Source organism: Electrona antarctica (genome assembly GCF_951216825.1).
Source record: "Electrona antarctica genome assembly, chromosome: 14".
Lineage (NCBI taxonomy): Eukaryota > Metazoa > Chordata > Actinopteri > Myctophiformes > Myctophidae > Electrona > Electrona antarctica.
The window spans coordinates 1,015,388-1,034,611 of NC_136795.1; the positions used below are offsets into that span (position 1 = coordinate 1,015,388).

At 42.2% G+C, this 19,224-nt stretch overlaps 2 protein-coding genes across 2 annotated transcripts in view; one reads left to right on the top strand and one right to left on the bottom strand.

The window, feature by feature from the left end:
- Positions 1–19,224, bottom strand: part of LOC306936382 (uncharacterized protein) — a gene marked incomplete at its 5' end in the record, with an annotated part of 450,465 nt that overhangs the window by 282,642 nt on the left and 148,599 nt on the right. The gene's annotated exons all lie outside the window — the stretch shown is intronic.
- LOC306936375 (E3 ubiquitin/ISG15 ligase TRIM25-like) lies at positions 1,092–4,533 on the top strand (the record flags this gene model as incomplete). Its single annotated transcript, XM_079519866.1, has 2 exons — positions 1,092–1,341; positions 2,106–4,533. 2 exons carry the CDS (start codon positions 1,092–1,094, stop codon positions 3,695–3,697), a joined length of 1,842 nt encoding a protein of 613 aa, XP_079375992.1. The 3' UTR covers positions 3,698–4,533.

Genomic DNA, 19,224 nt, shown 5'->3' on the forward strand with positions numbered 1-19,224 from the left:
CAACACAAGGTTGACCCAACCTCCCCAACACAAGGTTGCACAGACTTATAGCGAGTTGCACGCACACAGTGAAAAGGTACAAATGTTGGAGTCTAAATGTGCACTTACTCAGTCAATGATCTAAGGTTAGGGCTGATTATCAACCTTTACTCAGTCAATGATCTAAGGTTAGGGCTGATTATCAACCTTTACTCAGTCAATGATCTAAGGTTAGGGCTGATTATCAACCTTTACTCAGTCAATGATCTAAGGTTAGGGCAGTGATTATCAACCTTTACTCAGTCAATGATCTAAGGTTAGGGCAGTGATTATCAACCTTTACTCAGTCAATGATCTAAGGTTAGGGCTGATTATCAACCTTTTTAATGTCATGGAGCCACACTTTGATATGCATTACAGTGCATAAGAAATGTGTTTTTCAAAAGTCGGCCTCCTGGGGGCGCTATAACAGGCCGTTCTGGAACATTTGGGGCAGAGGTTCATCGTTGGCATCCAGGGAGTGTGTGTGCAAAGTTTGGAGATTCTGTTAACAGACGGACGGACGGACACACGGACGGAGTGCAAAACATACTCTCTCCCCATGCCTTCGGCCTGATGCATGCACACACACACGCACGCACGCGCGCGCACGCACACACGCACACACACACACACACACACACACACACACACACACACACACACACGCACACACACACACACACACACACCAAACATGCAAACATACTGCTAGAGCCAGTCGTATAATATAATAGTATTTTTATAATAATCTACCTGAACACAAACTCATTATAAAGTTGAACCATTTGTTTGTACCTCATGTTTGTGCTGTACAGTGTACACAAGGAAATGAAGTGGAACCTGGAACCAGCTCAGCAGAGTGCCTGCAGCAGGTTGCTGCCAAACCCTTTGTTATCAGCCCCATAAACCAGCACCAACACACCCACACACCCACACACACACACACACACACACACACACACACACACACACACACACACAACCGGGATGAACCTCCCATGTCATGTGATTTCTGAGAAAATGCAACCTAAACTCGTCTGAAAGTCAGTCAGTCAGTCAGTCGTTCTAAAATGGCGCAGCAGGGATTTCAACTGGATCATGAACAGTTCTGCTGTTCTATCTGTCTGGATCTACTGAATGATCCAGTGATTGTTCCCTGTGGACACAGCTACTGCAGGAAGTGTATCGAGGGATTCTGGAACCAAGACGATCAGAAAGGGAGCTTCAGCTGTCCTCAATGCAGACAAACCTTCATCCCAAGACCTGTTCTGAAGAGAAACATCATGTTGGCTGAGGTGGTGGAGAGCCTGAAGAAGACAGGTGAGACCTTTACGTTCTCTTGTAAAAACAGCTACCTGTCTGTCAGATATACATTTACTGAACCGATAAAGAGTACATTTACTTAAGAAAATCTACAGCTTTCTTATTCTCTACTATTATTAATATCTTACATCCATGGAACCGGTGTAATCAGGGACCTTTCATGCATACTACAGTGATCAACACTATTACAGTATTATTACCATCATCACTATGTCTCATGTCTATATCAACAGGTTCTATTTTTGTCTTTGTATGTTTACGCTCATACAATTGTCATCACACAGACTATCATTTTATGTATATTGTACAGACGTTACTTTCACTTGGACACTTACTCTGGTGCGGGAGGGGGGAGGGGGGGTTACATATGTAGTATGTATACACATGCACATAGAAAAATGGGGGGGGGGGGGAAATGGCACATTTACTGTGAAAAAAGAAAACAAATGAAAGAAAAACAAAAGGACAATAATGCTCCTCCCAATTCTATACAACTGTATGAATGAGTGTGCTTATCAATAAACAGAATTAAAAAATAAATAAAATCTACAGCTTGTCTCGACCTCTGCATGGGTCATATGACCAGTTCTGTTTTATGCTCCCTCATTATTACTTTTGACACAGTTGCTCTATGCTTTATGATGGATACACAGTAATAATGTAGTTGTTTGTATTAATTTGAGGGTACAGGCACATAGAAAAATGAAATATATATATTTGTATCATATTGATAAATAAATGCTGCATCAATCTATCAACAGGACTCCAAGCTGCTCCTCCTGATCACTGCTACGCTGGACCTGGAGATGTGGCCTGTGATGTCTGCACTGGGAGGAGACTGAAAGCTGTGAAGACTTGTCTTCAGTGTCTGGTCTCTTACTGTGACACTCACATCCAGCCTCACTATCAGTCTCCTGCCTTTAAGAGACACCAGCTGGTCCAAGCCTCCGGAGAGCTTCAGGAGAACATCTGCTCTCGTCACAACGAGTTGAGGAAGCTTTTCTGTCGCACCGATCAGCAGTGTATCTGTTATCTGTGCTTCGTGGACGAACACAAAGGTCACGATACGACCTCGGCCGCAGCAGAACGGGCCGAGAGACAGAAAGAGGTCGATACGAGTCAGCAGAACATCCAGCAGAGAATCCAGGAGAGAGAGAAGGACGTGAAGGTGCTTCACCAGGAGGTAGAGTCCATCAAGCACCGTGCCGACAGAGCAGTGGAGGACAGTGACACCATCTTTACTGAGCTCATCTCTTCCATGGAGAGAAGACGATCTGAAGTGAAGCAGCTGATCCGAGACCAGCAGGAACGTCAAGTGAGTCGTGCTGAAGAACTGAGGAGGCGTGTGGAGCAGGAGGTCACTGAATTGAGGAGGAGACATGCTGAGCTGGAGCAGCTCTCACTCACAGAGGATCACATCCGTTTTCTACAGCGTTACACCTCCTCCCTCTCAACCATCAGTGAATCTACACACCCAGTCAGCAGCCATGTCTGTCCTCTGAGACACTTTGAAGATGTGACTGTGGCCGTGTCCAATATGAGGGACAGAGTAGAGGACATTCTCACAGAGGAAGGGACAAACGTCTCAGAGACAGTGAACAGAGTGGATGTTTCACTCAGTGACAGTTTATTGCACAACACAGACCACACAGTTGCGCAGAGCCCCGAGGCGGGGGGCCCCCGCCACCCGCCCACCATCCGCCCAAGGCCCACCCTCCGCCCCCCCGCCTCAGCTTTGCTGGGAGCCCCCAGATTGGTAAATCTGCCACTGGTTTCACTGTCAACACCTTCAGAACCCAAGACCAGAGCTGAGTTCTTACAGTATTCACGTCCGATCACACTGGATCCAAACACAGCCAATCACTTCCTTTCTCTGTCTAAAGGGAACAGAAAAGTAACACGGATGGACACATATCAATCACATCCTCGTCACCCAGAGAGATTCACTGGATGGCGTCAGGTTCTGAGTAGAGAGGCTCTGAGTGGACGCTGGTACTCTGAGGTAGAGAGGAGTGGACGCTGTGGTATAGCATTCTCACATAAAGATATCAGGAGAACAGGGTGGGGTGTTGAATGTGGATTTGGATACAATGATAAATCGTGGTCTTTAGACTGTACAGAACAAGGTTATATTCTCAGACACAGAAACATTAAAACTCGCATCCCAGGCTGTGTGTCCTCCAGAGTAGGAGTGTACCTGGACCACAGTGCAGGTACTCTGTCCTTCTACAGTGTGTCTGACGACACCATGACGGTCCTTCACACAGTCCATACCACGTTCACACACAACCTCCATGTTGGACTTGGGCTTTATTCACCTGGATCCACAGCTGAGTCATGTGAGCTCAACTAGATCACACTGTTGTTTTGTCTCTCGTGTCATCAGATCAGAATCGTTTCTTCATTATTGTATAGTTTTTCTCTCAGCCTGCTCTGCTATTTTTTTACTATGCGTCGTATGATGAAGTATATAGGGGCTTAAAGGGGTTAATAATCTATCTAATTTAACCCATTGAGACGTGAGACCAGATTCTACAAATGTCTTCTAAATCCTAAAAGTTATCTGGAAAAAAGAAAAAAAGAAGAAGAAGAAACTTATGTGAGCTTGTAGATCTGCTATTTTTCAACAGCTAAAGTTATAAATAATGGTTAAAGAGGTTAAAAGCTATAAGGGGACACAGATTAATTAATAATGGTTAATATTGTGTTCTCTTGTATTCATACACCTTCCTATCACCATTTGTCTTGTTATGATGTAATCATTATTTTTGTGAAATATAGGCCTATTGGTTTTTATTTTTTCCATATCTCTTATTCTCGAAAACCAACATTACAGATGAAATGGAATTAATAATCATAATTTTGTAATATTGTAATTCATTTATAATTCATGAAAATTAACCAACATGATGATGATACTAGAATAAATGGTAGTGTTGATTTTGTTTGACTTTAGTCAGTCCAGAATCGTTTCTTCATTATTGTATAGTTTTTCTCTCAGCCTGCTCTGTGAGCTTGTAGATCAGCTATTTTTTCAGCTATATGTGTCATATGATGATGAAGTATATAGGGGCTTAAAGGGGTTAATAATCAAATTTAACCCATTAAGACCTGAGACCAGATTCTACAAAATGTCTTCTAAATCCTAACAGTTAAAGAAAGAATATTATTCAAAGATTTGCGACACATTTTCACGATTTAATAATAAAATAGCAGATCTACAAGCTCATAACGCAGCACTCGGTGCAGCGCTATGAGCTTGTAGATCTGCTATTTTCAGATGAGTGTTGAATTAAAAAACAAATGAATAAATAAATAAACAACATGATTGTGTGGACTGCTCCAATTCACATTTCACAGTTCTTCTGACTCCCGTCTGGAGTTCCAGATTTCTGCCAGTTTTTAAACATGCTTGGCTTCACACAGCATGATGGAGGGGGCAAAAGCTCCACCAGAGTGCTCCAGACTTCCCTCTCCAGAGCAACATTAGTGACTTCCTCCTGGGGGATCCCAAGGCGTTCCACCAAGGCCATGTGAGTCGATGTGTAGCTTACTAGTTTTCATTTAGTTTCCATTTAGTTTTCGCTGCAACTTGTTCCTGTTCGCAGATGACTCAGCACTGCTGGTCTCGGACAGGGACAAACTGCAGGTTGAAAATGCCCTCAGCTCTGAACTCGGTAGAATCTGCACCTGGCTCGCTGATAACAAACTATCTTTACACCTGGGAAAAACTGAATCCATTCTCTTTGGCTCTATTAGTAATCTCAGCAAGGCAAATGGCTTCTTGGTTAGAGTGGGTGACAATGTTATCACACGTAAAGATGAAATTACCTACCTAGGTTCCATCCTGGAGGCTAATCTTTCCGGTGATAAAATGGCCACCAACGTAATCAAAAAAGTCAACCATAGAACAAGATTCCTCTACAGGATCTCCTCACTGGTCAACAAAAACACCTTGAAGACCTTAACAGGAGCCCTTGTACAGGGTTTCTTTGACTATGCATGCACCTCCTGTACCACAGCACCTCAAAGGCCCTTAAAACCAGGCTCCAGACTTCCCAAAACAAACTGGTCAGGCTCCTACTTGATCTAGCCCCCCGAACCCACCTCACCCCTGCCCACTTCGACAGGCTGGAATGGCTTAGGGTCGACGACAGAGTACAGCAACTTGCAATGGGTCTGGTCCACAAGATTCGATACACCACCAAGATACCCATGTACCTGTCTAGATACTTCCTTAATGTTAACGAAGTCCACACCCACAACACCAGAGGGAGTGCAACGAACCATGTACAACCCAGATTCGGCACAAACAAGGGACTAAATTATTTTCGCTCCTATGCCACCAAAATGTGGAACGCCCTACCAACTGTCATTAAGACATGCAAATCCCTTGACTCCTTCAAAACCGCTCTCAAAGGGCACCTACGGATGGCTGCAATTCGAAACTGGCCCCCGTAAAATCTGAATCCCCCCCCCGCCCCCCCCTTTTTTTCCCCTCACTGTATATATTTCTTTTCCCTTTTTACCTCCTTTTTGATGAATTCCTGTTCTGTCTATAGAAGTGTCTATTTGTACGTCTCTAAATGTTTTGATGATTTGAACATGGTGGACCCTGTTGGAAACAAGTGTAATGCTTAATTGGGTCGTCCACTCACAGTTAACAGCCTTTGTATTGAGTTTGTGCTTGAAATGTACTGTAATTCTGCAAACTGTTAATAAATTCTTCAATCAATCAATCAATCAAAGTCAGCGAAAAAAAAGCTAGTATACGAAAATGTTTTGTCATAGTTTCAGTCGCCAAAATCAACACCGTTTAAAACCATGACAGTGAAAGAACACACAGATCCTCTCTTAAATGCATGCATTGTAAACACGTTCACCAGTAGATGGCGACATCTCCTTTATAATACATGATGTGTTGAGTCCAGGCGTCATCATCGCCAGCCGTGCTATACTCTATGGTGCTGGCCTGTGATGGAAATGTTTGTTTTGATTGATTGATTGAAGAATTTATTAACAGTTTGCAGAATTACAGTACATTTCAAGCACAAACTCAATACAAAGGCTGTTAACTGTGAGTGGACGACCCAATTAAGCATTACACTTGTTTCCAATAGGGTCCACCATGTTCAAATCATCAAAACATTTAGAGACGTACAAATAGACACTTCTATAGACAGAACAGGAATTCATCATAAAGGAGGTAAAAAGGGAAAAGAAACATATACAGTGAGGGGGGAAAAAAGGGGTGGGCGGTGGGGGGATTCACGTTCAGCTCCGTTAATTTGTTTGTTTTCCTTGGAGGAGCTGCGTTGGGTCCCCAAGTCGGCTCCGTGGCCGTACCTTGAGTTGGCTGTGTGGCCGCGACCGTTTCTTGTGTTGTCCTTGGGTTCGTGTTTGAGGGATTCAGATTTTACGGGGGCCAGTTTCGAATTGCAGCCGTCCGTAGGTGCCCTTTGAGAGCGGTTTTGAAAGAGTCAAGGGATTCGCATGTCTTAATGAGACATTTTGATGAATTGAACAAGGTGGACCCTCTTGTAAACAAGTGTAATGCTTAATTGGGTCGTCCACTCACAGTTAACAGTCTTTGTATTGAGTTTGTGCCTGAAATGTACTGTAATTCTGCAAACTCTTAATAAATATTTCAATCAATCAATTCAGTTATTGGAACATTATAATGGTGTGTAATGAATGAATTGCATTTTTATAATGAATTACATTTTTATAGCGCTTTTCCAAGTGCTCAAAGCACTTCACAATGGTTCATTCATTCATACATTCATTCATACATTGGGGGTGAAGCGGCGAACAGTCGACACCTGCATCGTCCTCACTATTTGTAGTTGTTACGTCCCCACCAAAGAGGTCCAGGTGTTATTTTGTGCAAAAGTGCATTATTGGCTAATATAAGCCCTCAATGGGGGTTGGGTTTTTGTGCTAATTTGCTTATTTCCATCGAAATAAGTAGTAAAGTGTGCCGCTTGGCATTCTATTTACATTATGAAGAGAGGATATATGCAAAAAAAATTATAAAGAAATCGCCGTAAAATGCTGTACGAAAATACGTATTAAATAAATACGTATTAAATAGCCCCATGTTGGAATGCCCCCGCATTAGATAAAAACGCTAAAACGAAAGAAACCAGCAGATGAGAAAGGTTTAACCCTCATCTTTAATTTTCTCTAAATAACAACCTAAAACATGAACATGTCCTTTAACCCATTTTGGGCGGGACCCCTTTTGGTGTTAGCATTATGTTATGCTTTAGCTACTGAAAAATAGCAGATCTACAAGCTCGTAGCGCGCCACTCTGTGGCGCGCTACGAGCTTGTAGGTCTGCTATTTTTGAAAAATCGAAGAATGACTGACATAGAAACATAGCTTTTTCAGAAAACTGTCATTTTCAAACAGACATTTTCTAGAATCTGATCTCAGGTCAAAATGGGTTCATTTTGAATGATTGAATACTTTATTAACACAGTATGGTATACCTTTATAAATGTGGCACTCATACAATTAGTTGAATGTAACGAGCCTGAATGTAACGAGGATAGCAGTGATGTCATAGCCGGGCAGGGCCAGACTCATAGCGTGGATTCATTCAAGTTTTTATTTATTCTCAAAATAAGTAAATAAACTGATTTTCAGCGTCGTCGAGTAATACAATAATCATATAGAAAAACATCACAATAGGCCTACATCAGAAGATCAGGAAAAGGAAAACAAAAGGTATACATGTGAATTACATACAGTAGGTTACAAATAGAAGCTAAGACAAATTTCAAAACTAAATCTAAAAACAGTTACATATTGTGGGGGTCTGTGTGCTCAACAAAGGTTTTAAAACGACTCAGGGGTACCAATGTGGTCAATTTTAATGTAGTTTGCAGGTCATTCCATATGTATTAGGGCCACAGACGCCAAAAGCAGACTACCAAGTTCAGAGTTAAACTTTTGGTACCTTGGATTTGGGGAAATGACTTGATCTGGTGTGGTTGGGTTCAGATAGAGTCCCGTTTCAGAAATTATGAGATGTATTTACTTTAGGACAATCTCCAATTCATTGACCTCTTGTCCACTAGTCCCTTCCTAACATTTTAGCCTAGTTTTTATTTGTTGACGAAATTGTCCAATATATTTAGTCTTATAGTTTCAGTCATCATAGCTTAGTTTTTTATTTAGTTTCCATTTAGTTTTTGTCTGTGGAAAAAAGGTAGTCGACGAACATTTTTGCGTCTCAGTTTCAGTCGACGAAATCAAACGATTCAGTCAGAAAACTTCACCACTATAGTGGGCGTGAAGGTGTTTGTCATGGAGGCCTTGACGGTGTACCTGCCGTCTGTGTACGTGATGTACTGGTCAGCACCACGCCTGTGGAACCAACCCCGCTCGTTCTGGTAATACATCCTATAATAGAGGTCATAATCGCACGTAATCGCATAACCCCAAAGTCCCACCGCGTACCAGCTGCCGTGAAAGGTGAAGTCGTAGGGCACGGCGAACATGAGGGCGAACGTCCTGGCCCTACGCCCGCTGCCGGCCTCCTGCATGTCGTAGGTGAAGACGCCGACGGTGCCCTTGGCGGCGTGAGGGGTCTTGACGAACCGCACGACGGTCTCCTGGTTGGGGCCGACGTCGTGAGGCAACGCCACGGAGCTGGAGCCGCTCTGGATGTACATGCTGGATACAGGAGGAGGAGGAGAAGGAACAGGTTAGAGCAGTTGGTTCCCAAAGCGGGGGTCCGGGTTGAGAATCACTGCTAGAGCCGTAACAATCTTCTCTTATGGGGGTCCCTGGAATATCTTTTCTAATGGGGGTCCGCAGGCTAATTAGTGTCAATTTGGGGGTCCTTGACGAACACCATGTTCAGTTCAACTTTATCAAGTGCAACCTAGATTAATTCACCTCAAACAATACATCAAATTATTTTCGCTCCTATATGGCACTAAAATGTGGAACACCCTACCAGCAGCCATTAAGAAATGTGAATCCCTAGACTCCTTCAAAAAACGCTCTCAAAAAGCACCTATGGGTGGTGGCAATTTGAAACTGTCCCCCGTAAAAAAGGGTCAATGTCAATCAATCAATTAATCAGTAAATGAATCAATCAGCCAGTGAATAAAAAAACAGAACAAAATAGAAAAGCGGTCTCTTCTGAGCACAAAGTCGGGCGTAAAGGTTTACAGAGCTCAAGCATGCAGCACACGACTCCACGAGGAGAATACAATTAACAATATTAGTACTTGGGGTTGGTGAGTGTATGGGAAGTGCACGTGTTCTGAATCAGAATGGTGCACTGGCGGTGGGTCGGGAGGAAGCCTCCGGCGTTGGTGAGCAGGTTAATAGCTGAGTTGGCTGCTCCGATCGCCGTGACCACACCACGTGGGGTCACACCACGTGACCCTACGGCGGCACTTAGAGCTAACATGCACAGGCATGTGTAGATGATAGACATCATGGAGACTGGAAGGGAAAGACCTGGGAGTGGGAGGGAAGAGAGAGAGAGAGAGAGAGAGAGAGAGAGAGAGAGAGAGAGAGAGAGAGAGAGAGAGAGAGCAGTGAACATAATACATTTGAATGCTTCATCTCAACCTGCCACTGTCCAGTATTGGAAAGTAACTATAAGTGCATTTACTTAAAGGATGAGAACCCCTTTTGGTGTTTTAAGAATTGTGTTGTGCATAACTATTGAAAAATAGCAGATCTACAAGCTTATAGCGCGGCACAGAGTGCACAGAGTGCCGCGCTACGAGCTTGTAGATCTGCTATAAAAAAACTTTTTTTAGAATCGGCCTCAGGTCTATATGGTGATAGTACTCATTGCTACAGACTAGAGTGTTAGATAGTTCTATATGGTGATAGTACTCATTGCTATAGACTAGATAGTTTATATGGTGATAGTACTCATTGCTATAGACTAGATAGTTCTATATGGTGATAGTACTCATTGCTATAGACTAGATAGTTCTATATGGTGATAGTACTCATTGCTATAGACTAGATAGTTCTATATGGTGATAGTACTCATTGCTATAGACTAGAGTGTTTAGCTCTCCATGTCTCTCCAGATGTTTATTTTAGGTCAAGACTTAGGATACCAATTTAATCCAATCAGGATAGAGAACTCAGTCAGGATACGGATTAAATGAGTGGAATTGTAAGTGATGGCACAAATAAATGAGCAGACAATATTGGAACTTGAACACTATAAAACAACAACATGATATTTCCAATACGTTTACATCTACTCCACTACATCTCGGACCCAAATACATTTATTTGAACACTTTAGTTACTTTGTAGATTTTCATTATTATTACAAAACATACATTAACCACTTCATCCCTATATGCATTTTCTACCATTTGAAAATAGCCAGTGTACAAGCTCACAATGATGCATCACATTGCAACGCATTGAGTGCTTGTATATCGGCTATTCCCTGTCTACATAAAATAAACGATTGTTCTTACCTGGAATCAAAACGCAAGCTCTGTATTCAGTTCTTCAACAACTTCTTGTTATTTGACGCACAAATGACAAGATAGTGAAAACATAGGCCTACATATACAGCACCATGTGGGCAGGACGTTTTCCTAAACTCCTCCCTTCACTTGACCTCCCTTCAATTGGGCAAAGTGCTGATCTTATTATATACAATATTTATTGTCATTTTGTTATTATACTGTGAGTGTGTAAACAAAGAAAAAAAAATCAACCTGAATATAATTTTTGATAAGTTCTGATGTATTGAGATACACAAAGAAGGGGTAGGACTTGATAAGTTTTTCAATAAACTTCTTCCTACTCCTTTTTCGAACATAAATATAAGTTAAGGATTATGAAAGATCACTATTATTATTATTTTTGGACGCTTCTTTTCTTGTTTATATTTTAACATGTTCGGAATAAATAAATAAATGAAAAATGAAATGAAATGACTTGACGTGCCGATATCAAAAGAATGAAAACATTCATGTTGACATTTCAATGTCAACATGTTGAGTCTCCATGATAGCGATCAGCTACTTCAGGACAGGGCATGCATCCTTTCTCGTGTAGAGAAACAAGATTTCCACTTTTCCACCTTAGATTAACGATTTACAGACGCTCTTAATCCAGAGCGATTTACAGTAAGCAAAAAAACAAAAAAACATAAAATAAACATATATATAAAAAAAACGTCATCATGAATCATCCTGTGGCTCAGGAGGTAGAGCAGGTCGTCCAATGATCCATGGGTCGGCGGTTCGAATCCCGGCTCCTCCTGTCTACATGTCGAAGTGTCCTTGGGCAAGACACTGAACCCCAAATTGCTCCCGATGTGCTGGTTGGTACCTTGCATGGCTTCCGCCGCAATCGGTGTATGAATGGGTGAATGTAATGCACAATCTATGTAAAGCGCCTTGGATAAAGGCGCTATATAAATGCACCATTTACCATTTACTTAAGAACCTAACAGTGGAATATCTATCTAAGGAAACTATATGTGTATACATTACACTAGAGTGCTATATGTCTACATAAAGTGCTATTTAGGTTGAGCCTATGCATACGCCTGTAGGAGGACAAGGCTAGGGCAAGTACTATGGGCTAAGATGGAGTCTGAAGAGGTAACCTTAGATGACATAAAGGCATCTTGCCTATGTTAGTGTAGAGACCTTATACATCATACTAAATGGTGCATTTATGTAGCGCTTTCATGCAAGGCACACACACACACACACACACACACACACACACACACACACACACACACACACACACACACACACACACACACACACACACACGCGCGCACACACACACACACACACACACGCGCACACGCGATCTGCGGGTGAGAGACAGTTTAGACTCTTATCTTAGCGAGGGATGGGTTCATTGTCCCACTCTGCTTTCCTTGCCACAGATGACTCGTCCCAACATGTGTGTTTGTGTTCTCATGCAGTGAACATTTGGCGAAGATGTTTTTGTGGTTACATATTGAGCATAATTGTAGGGTAGAAGACACGGACAGCTGGTGCCTGTAACAGAGATGTTATTACAAACCCTGACATAAATATGTGGAATCAAGTTTTGTTTTGACCAAAAATGCCATCTGGGACAAGGAATAGGAGATACAGGCGAATGAAAGAAACCGGCCCATGCACTCCGACCCACTGCCACCACCACCTGCAGGGAGTGCAACAAACCATGTACAACCCAGATCCGGCACAAACAACTTAAAGGAGCATTCAGTGATGTGGTGATTTGGAAAACCACCCAGTCAGCCCCGGTAACAAAATGTGCACATGCACACGCTCTACAGTGGGGGGAAGTGCAACAGCATGTGCACCAAGGCCCGCCCCCACACATGATTGGAGGAAGGCCCCTCTCATCCTGATTGGATGAAGGCTTTGCCACCCGCCACCAAAACTGAAACTAGGGTTTTTTGACCCCAGGGGCTCACTGGGGACAGGGAGGAACTCCTTATATGGTCAGCACACTCTATAGTAGGGAGGATTATCCAAAAAAAATAAAAAAAATAAGTGATATTTGAATGAAGCGAGATCACTGAATGTACCTTTAAGGGACTAAATTATTTTCGCTCCTATGGCACCAAAATGTGGAACGCCCTACCAACAGTCATTAAGACATGCAAATCCCTTGACTCCTTCAAAACCGCTCTCAAAGGGCACCTACGGGCGGCTGCACTTCGAAACTGGCCCCCGTAAAATCTGAATCCCCCCACCCCTTCCCCCCCCTCACTGTATATGTTTCTTTTCCCTTTTTACCGCATTTATGATGAATAATTCCTGTTCTGTTCTCTGACTATAGAAGTGTCTATTTGTACGTCTCTAAATGTTTTGATGAATTGAACAAGGTGGACCCTCTTGTAAACAAGTGCAATGCTTAATTTGGTCGTCCACTCACAGATAACAGTCTTTGTATTGAGTTTGTGCTTGAAATGTACTGTAATTCTGCAAACTGTTAATACATATTTCAATCAATCAATCAAACCACTGCCAGTCGAAGCATATAAGAGTACAATAGCACCACCTGCTGTATTCCACCAGCATTGCATCTCCAGTGACACTGCATGTAATGAATAGGGTATTTGTTTTCTCTCCCAGAATCAAACCCAAAGCACGTTTGCTTCAGGTCAAGAACCCCAAATGTGTTTAATGTCCTTTAATCCATTGAGACCTGGAACGCATCCATGTCACGTTAGCGTTTAACCACATTAACCATTAAGCCATTTTGGGGCGGGGACCCCTTTTGGTGTTTTAAACATTGTTATAATTTAGCTATTGAAAAATAGCAGATCTACAAGCTCATAGCGCGCCACCGAGTGGCGCGCTATGAACTTGTAGGTCTGCTATTTTTGAAAAATCGTTAAAATGTTCCTCAAATCTTTCCGAAAATTGTCATGATTTAGAAAACTTTTTTTTTAAAATTTCGACGTCAGGCCTGAATGGGTTTAATAGACCTGAGGACGATTCTACAAATGTCTTCTGAATCCTGACAGTTTTCTGAAAAACCTGTTTCTAAGTCAGTGGTTCTCAAACTATTTCATGTCAAGGAGCCCCAGAATGATCTGCATTTGGCCGCAGACCCTCATCTGAAAATATGTAGTTCCAGGCTCCCCCTCACTGCCCCCAGAAGCAAAGATTTGAGTTAAAAACGTTCGCTCTGAATATATATTCAAAGATTTGCGCCACATTTTCACAAATTTTCAAAAATAGCAGACCTACAAGTTCATAGCGCCCGCGCTATGAGCTTGTAGATTTGCTATTTTTCAACAGCTACATCATAACGTAATGCTTAAAACACCAAAAGCGGTTCCCGCCCAGAATTAGCCTGGTCAATAAACCAGACCGAATCAGCCGTTGGCATTAGGGTCTGGCGAGGCTCAGTAGCACGCCTCTTTCCTACAACCGAGAACAGGTCGGGCCAATCGGGACACGGTATGCAATATGGGCGGGCTTTGGTACAGTGACGTTCAATGCTTGAGACCTTTGACTGACAGTAGCTCTGACCAATTGCGTCAAAGAGAAAATGTTTGAACCCGCCCCCCGGGAAATGAAATCCAAGTGGAGCCAGCCCAGACTAATATACCGCGACAGTGTTGTGTGATATTAGTCTGGCTTATTAGCCAGGCTAGCCCAGAATGGGGTAATACATCAGGGGTGCCCAAAAGGTAGACCGTAGATCTACCAGTAGATCACAAAGGCTATGCAGGTAGACCACATGACTACATGCCCTAACATATATTATTTAAATGCAATAAATATAAAAGGCATCTGCCAATTGAATGAAGGTGACTTGATTGACAAAAAGGGCCCGTCAGCTCAAACCCACAATGCAATACTTTGTTTTAGGCTATTGTATCACAAACATCAGTCGCATTACAAGAAAACCCTACCAATTCAAAGTGTTGTATTTCCCATTCCACGTGTGTTAGTCTCAGTGGCGTGCACAGACATTTAGAGGGGCAGGTGCTCAAGTTAAAAAAAGGGCACCTTGTGCAGCGCGTGGAACCGGCCGGTTGCCTTAATCCATTTTGGGCGGGAACCCCTTTTGGTGTTAGCATTATGTTATGCTTTAGCTATTGAAAAATAGCAGATCTACAAGCTCATAGCGCGCCACCGAGTGGCGCGCTACGAGCTTGTAGGTCTGCTATTTTTTTTAAAGAAAAAGAAAAAAGTTTTTTTTTCTTTTTTTCAAAAGGGCACATTGCCAAAAGGGCAGGGGGTGCTCTAGCACCCCCTAGTGTCTATCTGTGCACGCCACTGCCCTGAAGAAGGCAGTTGGACCTGCATGCCGAAACGTTGGTTCCGACTCTGCATCCTAATAAATAATCGGTACTTTGGCTATCAGTGTGTGCGGCCACTCTTTTGTCTTTTTAAGAGTTAACTCTTTCGATGTTTCTGCCGTGAGCTGCAGGCACCGCACCACTACTAAGACTGGTGTGCGTCTAGCATCCTCCTGCACAGTCTTATATGTAATGCCATTGCCGCGATTTCAAACGTCGCCTCAGGTACATTATTTAACTATTTTCAGAAATTTGTTTGGTGGCCTGGTGGGTAGATCTTGTTGTTTTGAAAGTAGATCTCAAGTCAAAAAAGTGTGTAGGGCACCTCTGGGTTAATGTAGAATAGCAAAAGATCTGAAAATATTTTGTGCAAATATGCAAGATTTGTTTTGTAAAAATGTTTCTATTCCACATTATGTCAAGATGTATTTTGAAAAGTAGCATATTTACATGCTCACATTAAAACCCATTTTGGGCGGGAACCCCTTTTGGTGTTAGCATTATGTTATGCTTTAGCTATTGAAAAATAGCAGACTTACAAGCTCGTAGCGCGCCACTCGGTGGCGCGCTATGAGCTTGTATTTTTGAAAAAGAACCACTGACATAGAAACATAGCTTTTTCAGAAAACTGTCAGGATGTAGAAGACATTTTTAGAATCTGATCTCAGGCCAAAATGGGTTAAACCAAGACAAGTATTGATGTATCCATTTAAACAAGTATCTTCGTACACAAAAAACGTCACAGCAGTCAGGCAACGAAACCTTGTCATGTCCAAAACCAACTTTTACTTGCACTTCAAAAAAGAAAATTATAAAAAGAAAACGAATGACATTCAAGAAATGTAGGCGATCTACAAGCTCAAAGCAGGCCTGTCACAAGTATGACATCATTGCGATTATTTCAGATAATCGCAATTATTTTTGCAGTTGTCCAGAGTTCCAGACATTTTCGAACATTTTTCAAAAACAGTGGTGTATATAAGCATGTAGGCCTAGATCAGCCATTTCCGCTATTTTGATTTTTTTTTGGGAAACGATTATTAAAAAAACAAATATTAGATGTGTTAGTGATTTATTTGTATTTGTTATTTGCCGTGTCAGCATGTGTTATTTGCCGTATCAGCATGTGTTATTTGTGATCACGAAGCCTAAAAGGCAAACCGAAAGACAGATTGTAACGTCCAAATAATGTTCAATGCAAAAAAGAAAAAAAGGAAAAACACAATTAAATCGTTAACCGCAATTATTTGTGCGACACTTAATCGCCAACTTAAATCTGTAATGGTGACACAGCCCTAGAGCTCAAAGCGCACGTCGTGAGCTTGTAGATCGGCCATTTCTTTGCTACTTCGCGACACTCTCGCGAGACCAAGCGGCGCTTACAGAAAAAAAACATCAAAACGGTGAAATATGGAGATACGGGTTTCTAATGGCGAGTCCCGACAACAATGAACATGACAATAAAACAGTGACCGCCATACAGATCGTTGAGTCACAAATCAAAAAAGGAGATCTTTCTCAGAAGAATTATGCACATTTCTCAAAATAAAATTATATTCGGCAGTAAATGTGTTTTCTTTTGGGTTTACACAATGACTGACGGCCAAGCTACACCGGGCATGTGTGCGTTTCACGTACGCGCACTGCGCGCACAAAGTACGCGTGCAAAATGCCCCTGGCTACACCAGATCTGTGGCACGCGGCAGATCTGTGCGGGACCTTCCGGAAAGATATATATAGAGATACGCGCGCATGGATAGAGCACGCGTATTAGGCATGTAACGATATATCGTATATCGATATATATCGATATTAATCCTGACGATATGAATCGATTCATTGAAATAAAAAAAATATGGGGGGGGGCTAGTGTGTGATGTGAAATGTGAGCTTTAGTCATATTCCATCATATTCAAGTGCTTTTGGAGAGAAATTATAGTCACTTTCAGTAGTAGAGCACTGTAGAGGGGAGCTGTGTGTGTCTGTGACTGTAGAGGGGAGCTGTGTGTGTCTGTGACTGTAGAGGGGAGCTGTGTGTGTCTGTGACTGTAGAGGGGAGCTGTGTGTGTCTGTGACTGTAGAGGGGAGCTGTGTGTGTCTGTGACTGTAGAGGGGAGCTGTGTGTGTCTGTGACTGTGCCCAGGTGATGATGGTCGTTGATACTCATCAAGGAAGGCAATTATGTTTCTGCACTGTCAAAAGTAATGCTACTTTTTTGCAATGTAGTTAAATAAAAAATATCAGGAGGGAAGATACATTATATCAAATTAAAAAAACAGTAATTTCTTTAAAATATATATATTTTTTAATATCGTGAAAAATCGTATCGTGAGTTGAGTGAATCGTTAGATGCCTAGCGCGTATCCGTGCGTCTGGTGTAGCTGGTATCATTGACATATATCCAAACGGACTGTACTCACGCAGTAAACGCATATGCACTGAGCGCACAAAGTCGCCCGGTGTAGGCCGGCCCTCAAATGAAACCTGCAGATAAATGTATAGGTGTTGAACAACCTCTGACAGCAGACAACGAGAACAGCAACATCCAACAACAAAAGGCAGAAAAGTCAATTATTATTATAATTCTTTTTTTCTTTTCTCTCCATATATGTTTTAAACAATGTCCCTTTTCAGCCAATCACAGTTGAAATCCCACACTTCTGAAAACGTCCAATGAAAACGCTGGGGTGCGGGTGTATTCCGAGGGCAGTGATTGGAGGAGAAAGGGGGGAAGAAGGGAATAATGACGTCCAATGAGCACAGTCTTATCTATGGGGCTGCCTGTGAATGGGTTCGTCCAATCCGCTGATTTCTTTGAAATCTGACTAAATTAACGAACGATGGCTCTTTCATAATAATTAATAACCCATTCTGGGCGGGGACCCCTTTTGGTGTTTTAACATTATGTCACACTTTAGCTATTGAAAAATAGCAGATCTACAAGCTCATAGCGCGTGCCGCGCTACGAGCTTGTAAGTCTGCTATTTTGGAAAAATCGTTTAAATGTGGCACAAACCTTTGAATATATATTCTTTCAGAACGAACATTTTTTTAACTCAAATCTTTGCATCTGGGAGGGTCCCTGGAAGGCTGGAACAACATATTTTCAGATAGGGGTCGGCGGCCAAATACACATATATTTGGGGGTCCTTGACATGGAAATGTTTGAGAACCACAGACATAGAAACAGGGTTTTCGCAGAAAACTGTCAGGATTTAGAAGACATTCATAGGATCGTCCTCAGGCCTAAAAGGGTAATAATAAACAAGCCGATCTTCAAGCGTTGCGTCAACGTGAAGATCAGTGGTTTTCAACCAGTGGTCCGAGGACCACCAGTGGACCTTGAGGAGGTTCCAGGTGGTCCCCCTGCTAGACGATGGAGACGCCACACAAATATATATATATAGAATGTAGAAGAATTGTTATTTTGATCAACGTTTGCCTGTTATCGCTCCCATAATGGTCGAGCCATCAACACAGCATGGACGCACGGACAACCTTTTGATGTTTTAACACATTGAGAGCCCACGCAATACTGCCCAAAATCACTTTCACCTAGAAAATCCATTCACATTTTTTATAATTCAGCTGACTGTGGAGACACATGCTGGAACTTTTTACTTTGAAATGTTTTATAGTTTCTGAGTTATTTAATTTAAACGCCAAATGCATTCTCAATGGCGAAAACACAAACTTTGGCACCACGTGTTTTGATTTTTCTGATTATTTTGGAAGACGTCCACAGACGTCTTGGGCTATGCACGTGCGCTAATACCCAGGACGTCCACAGACGTTTTGGGCACAAAATGTGTTAAGCATTATTATGTTATGCTTTAGCCATTTTGAAAAATCGTGAAAATGTGGTGCAAATCTTTGAATATTATATTCTTTCAGAGCGAACATCTTTGCTTCTGGGGGGGGGGGGGGGATACAGTATAGAGAGTATGCGTGTGACATCATCATCAAACCCGGAAGTTATGCAGGAACGCCTACTGAGTGGCAAAAAACTACTTTCTGGCCTTGACAGCCCATGCATCCAAACAGAAAAGTCCTATCTGATTGCATTAAACAACATTAA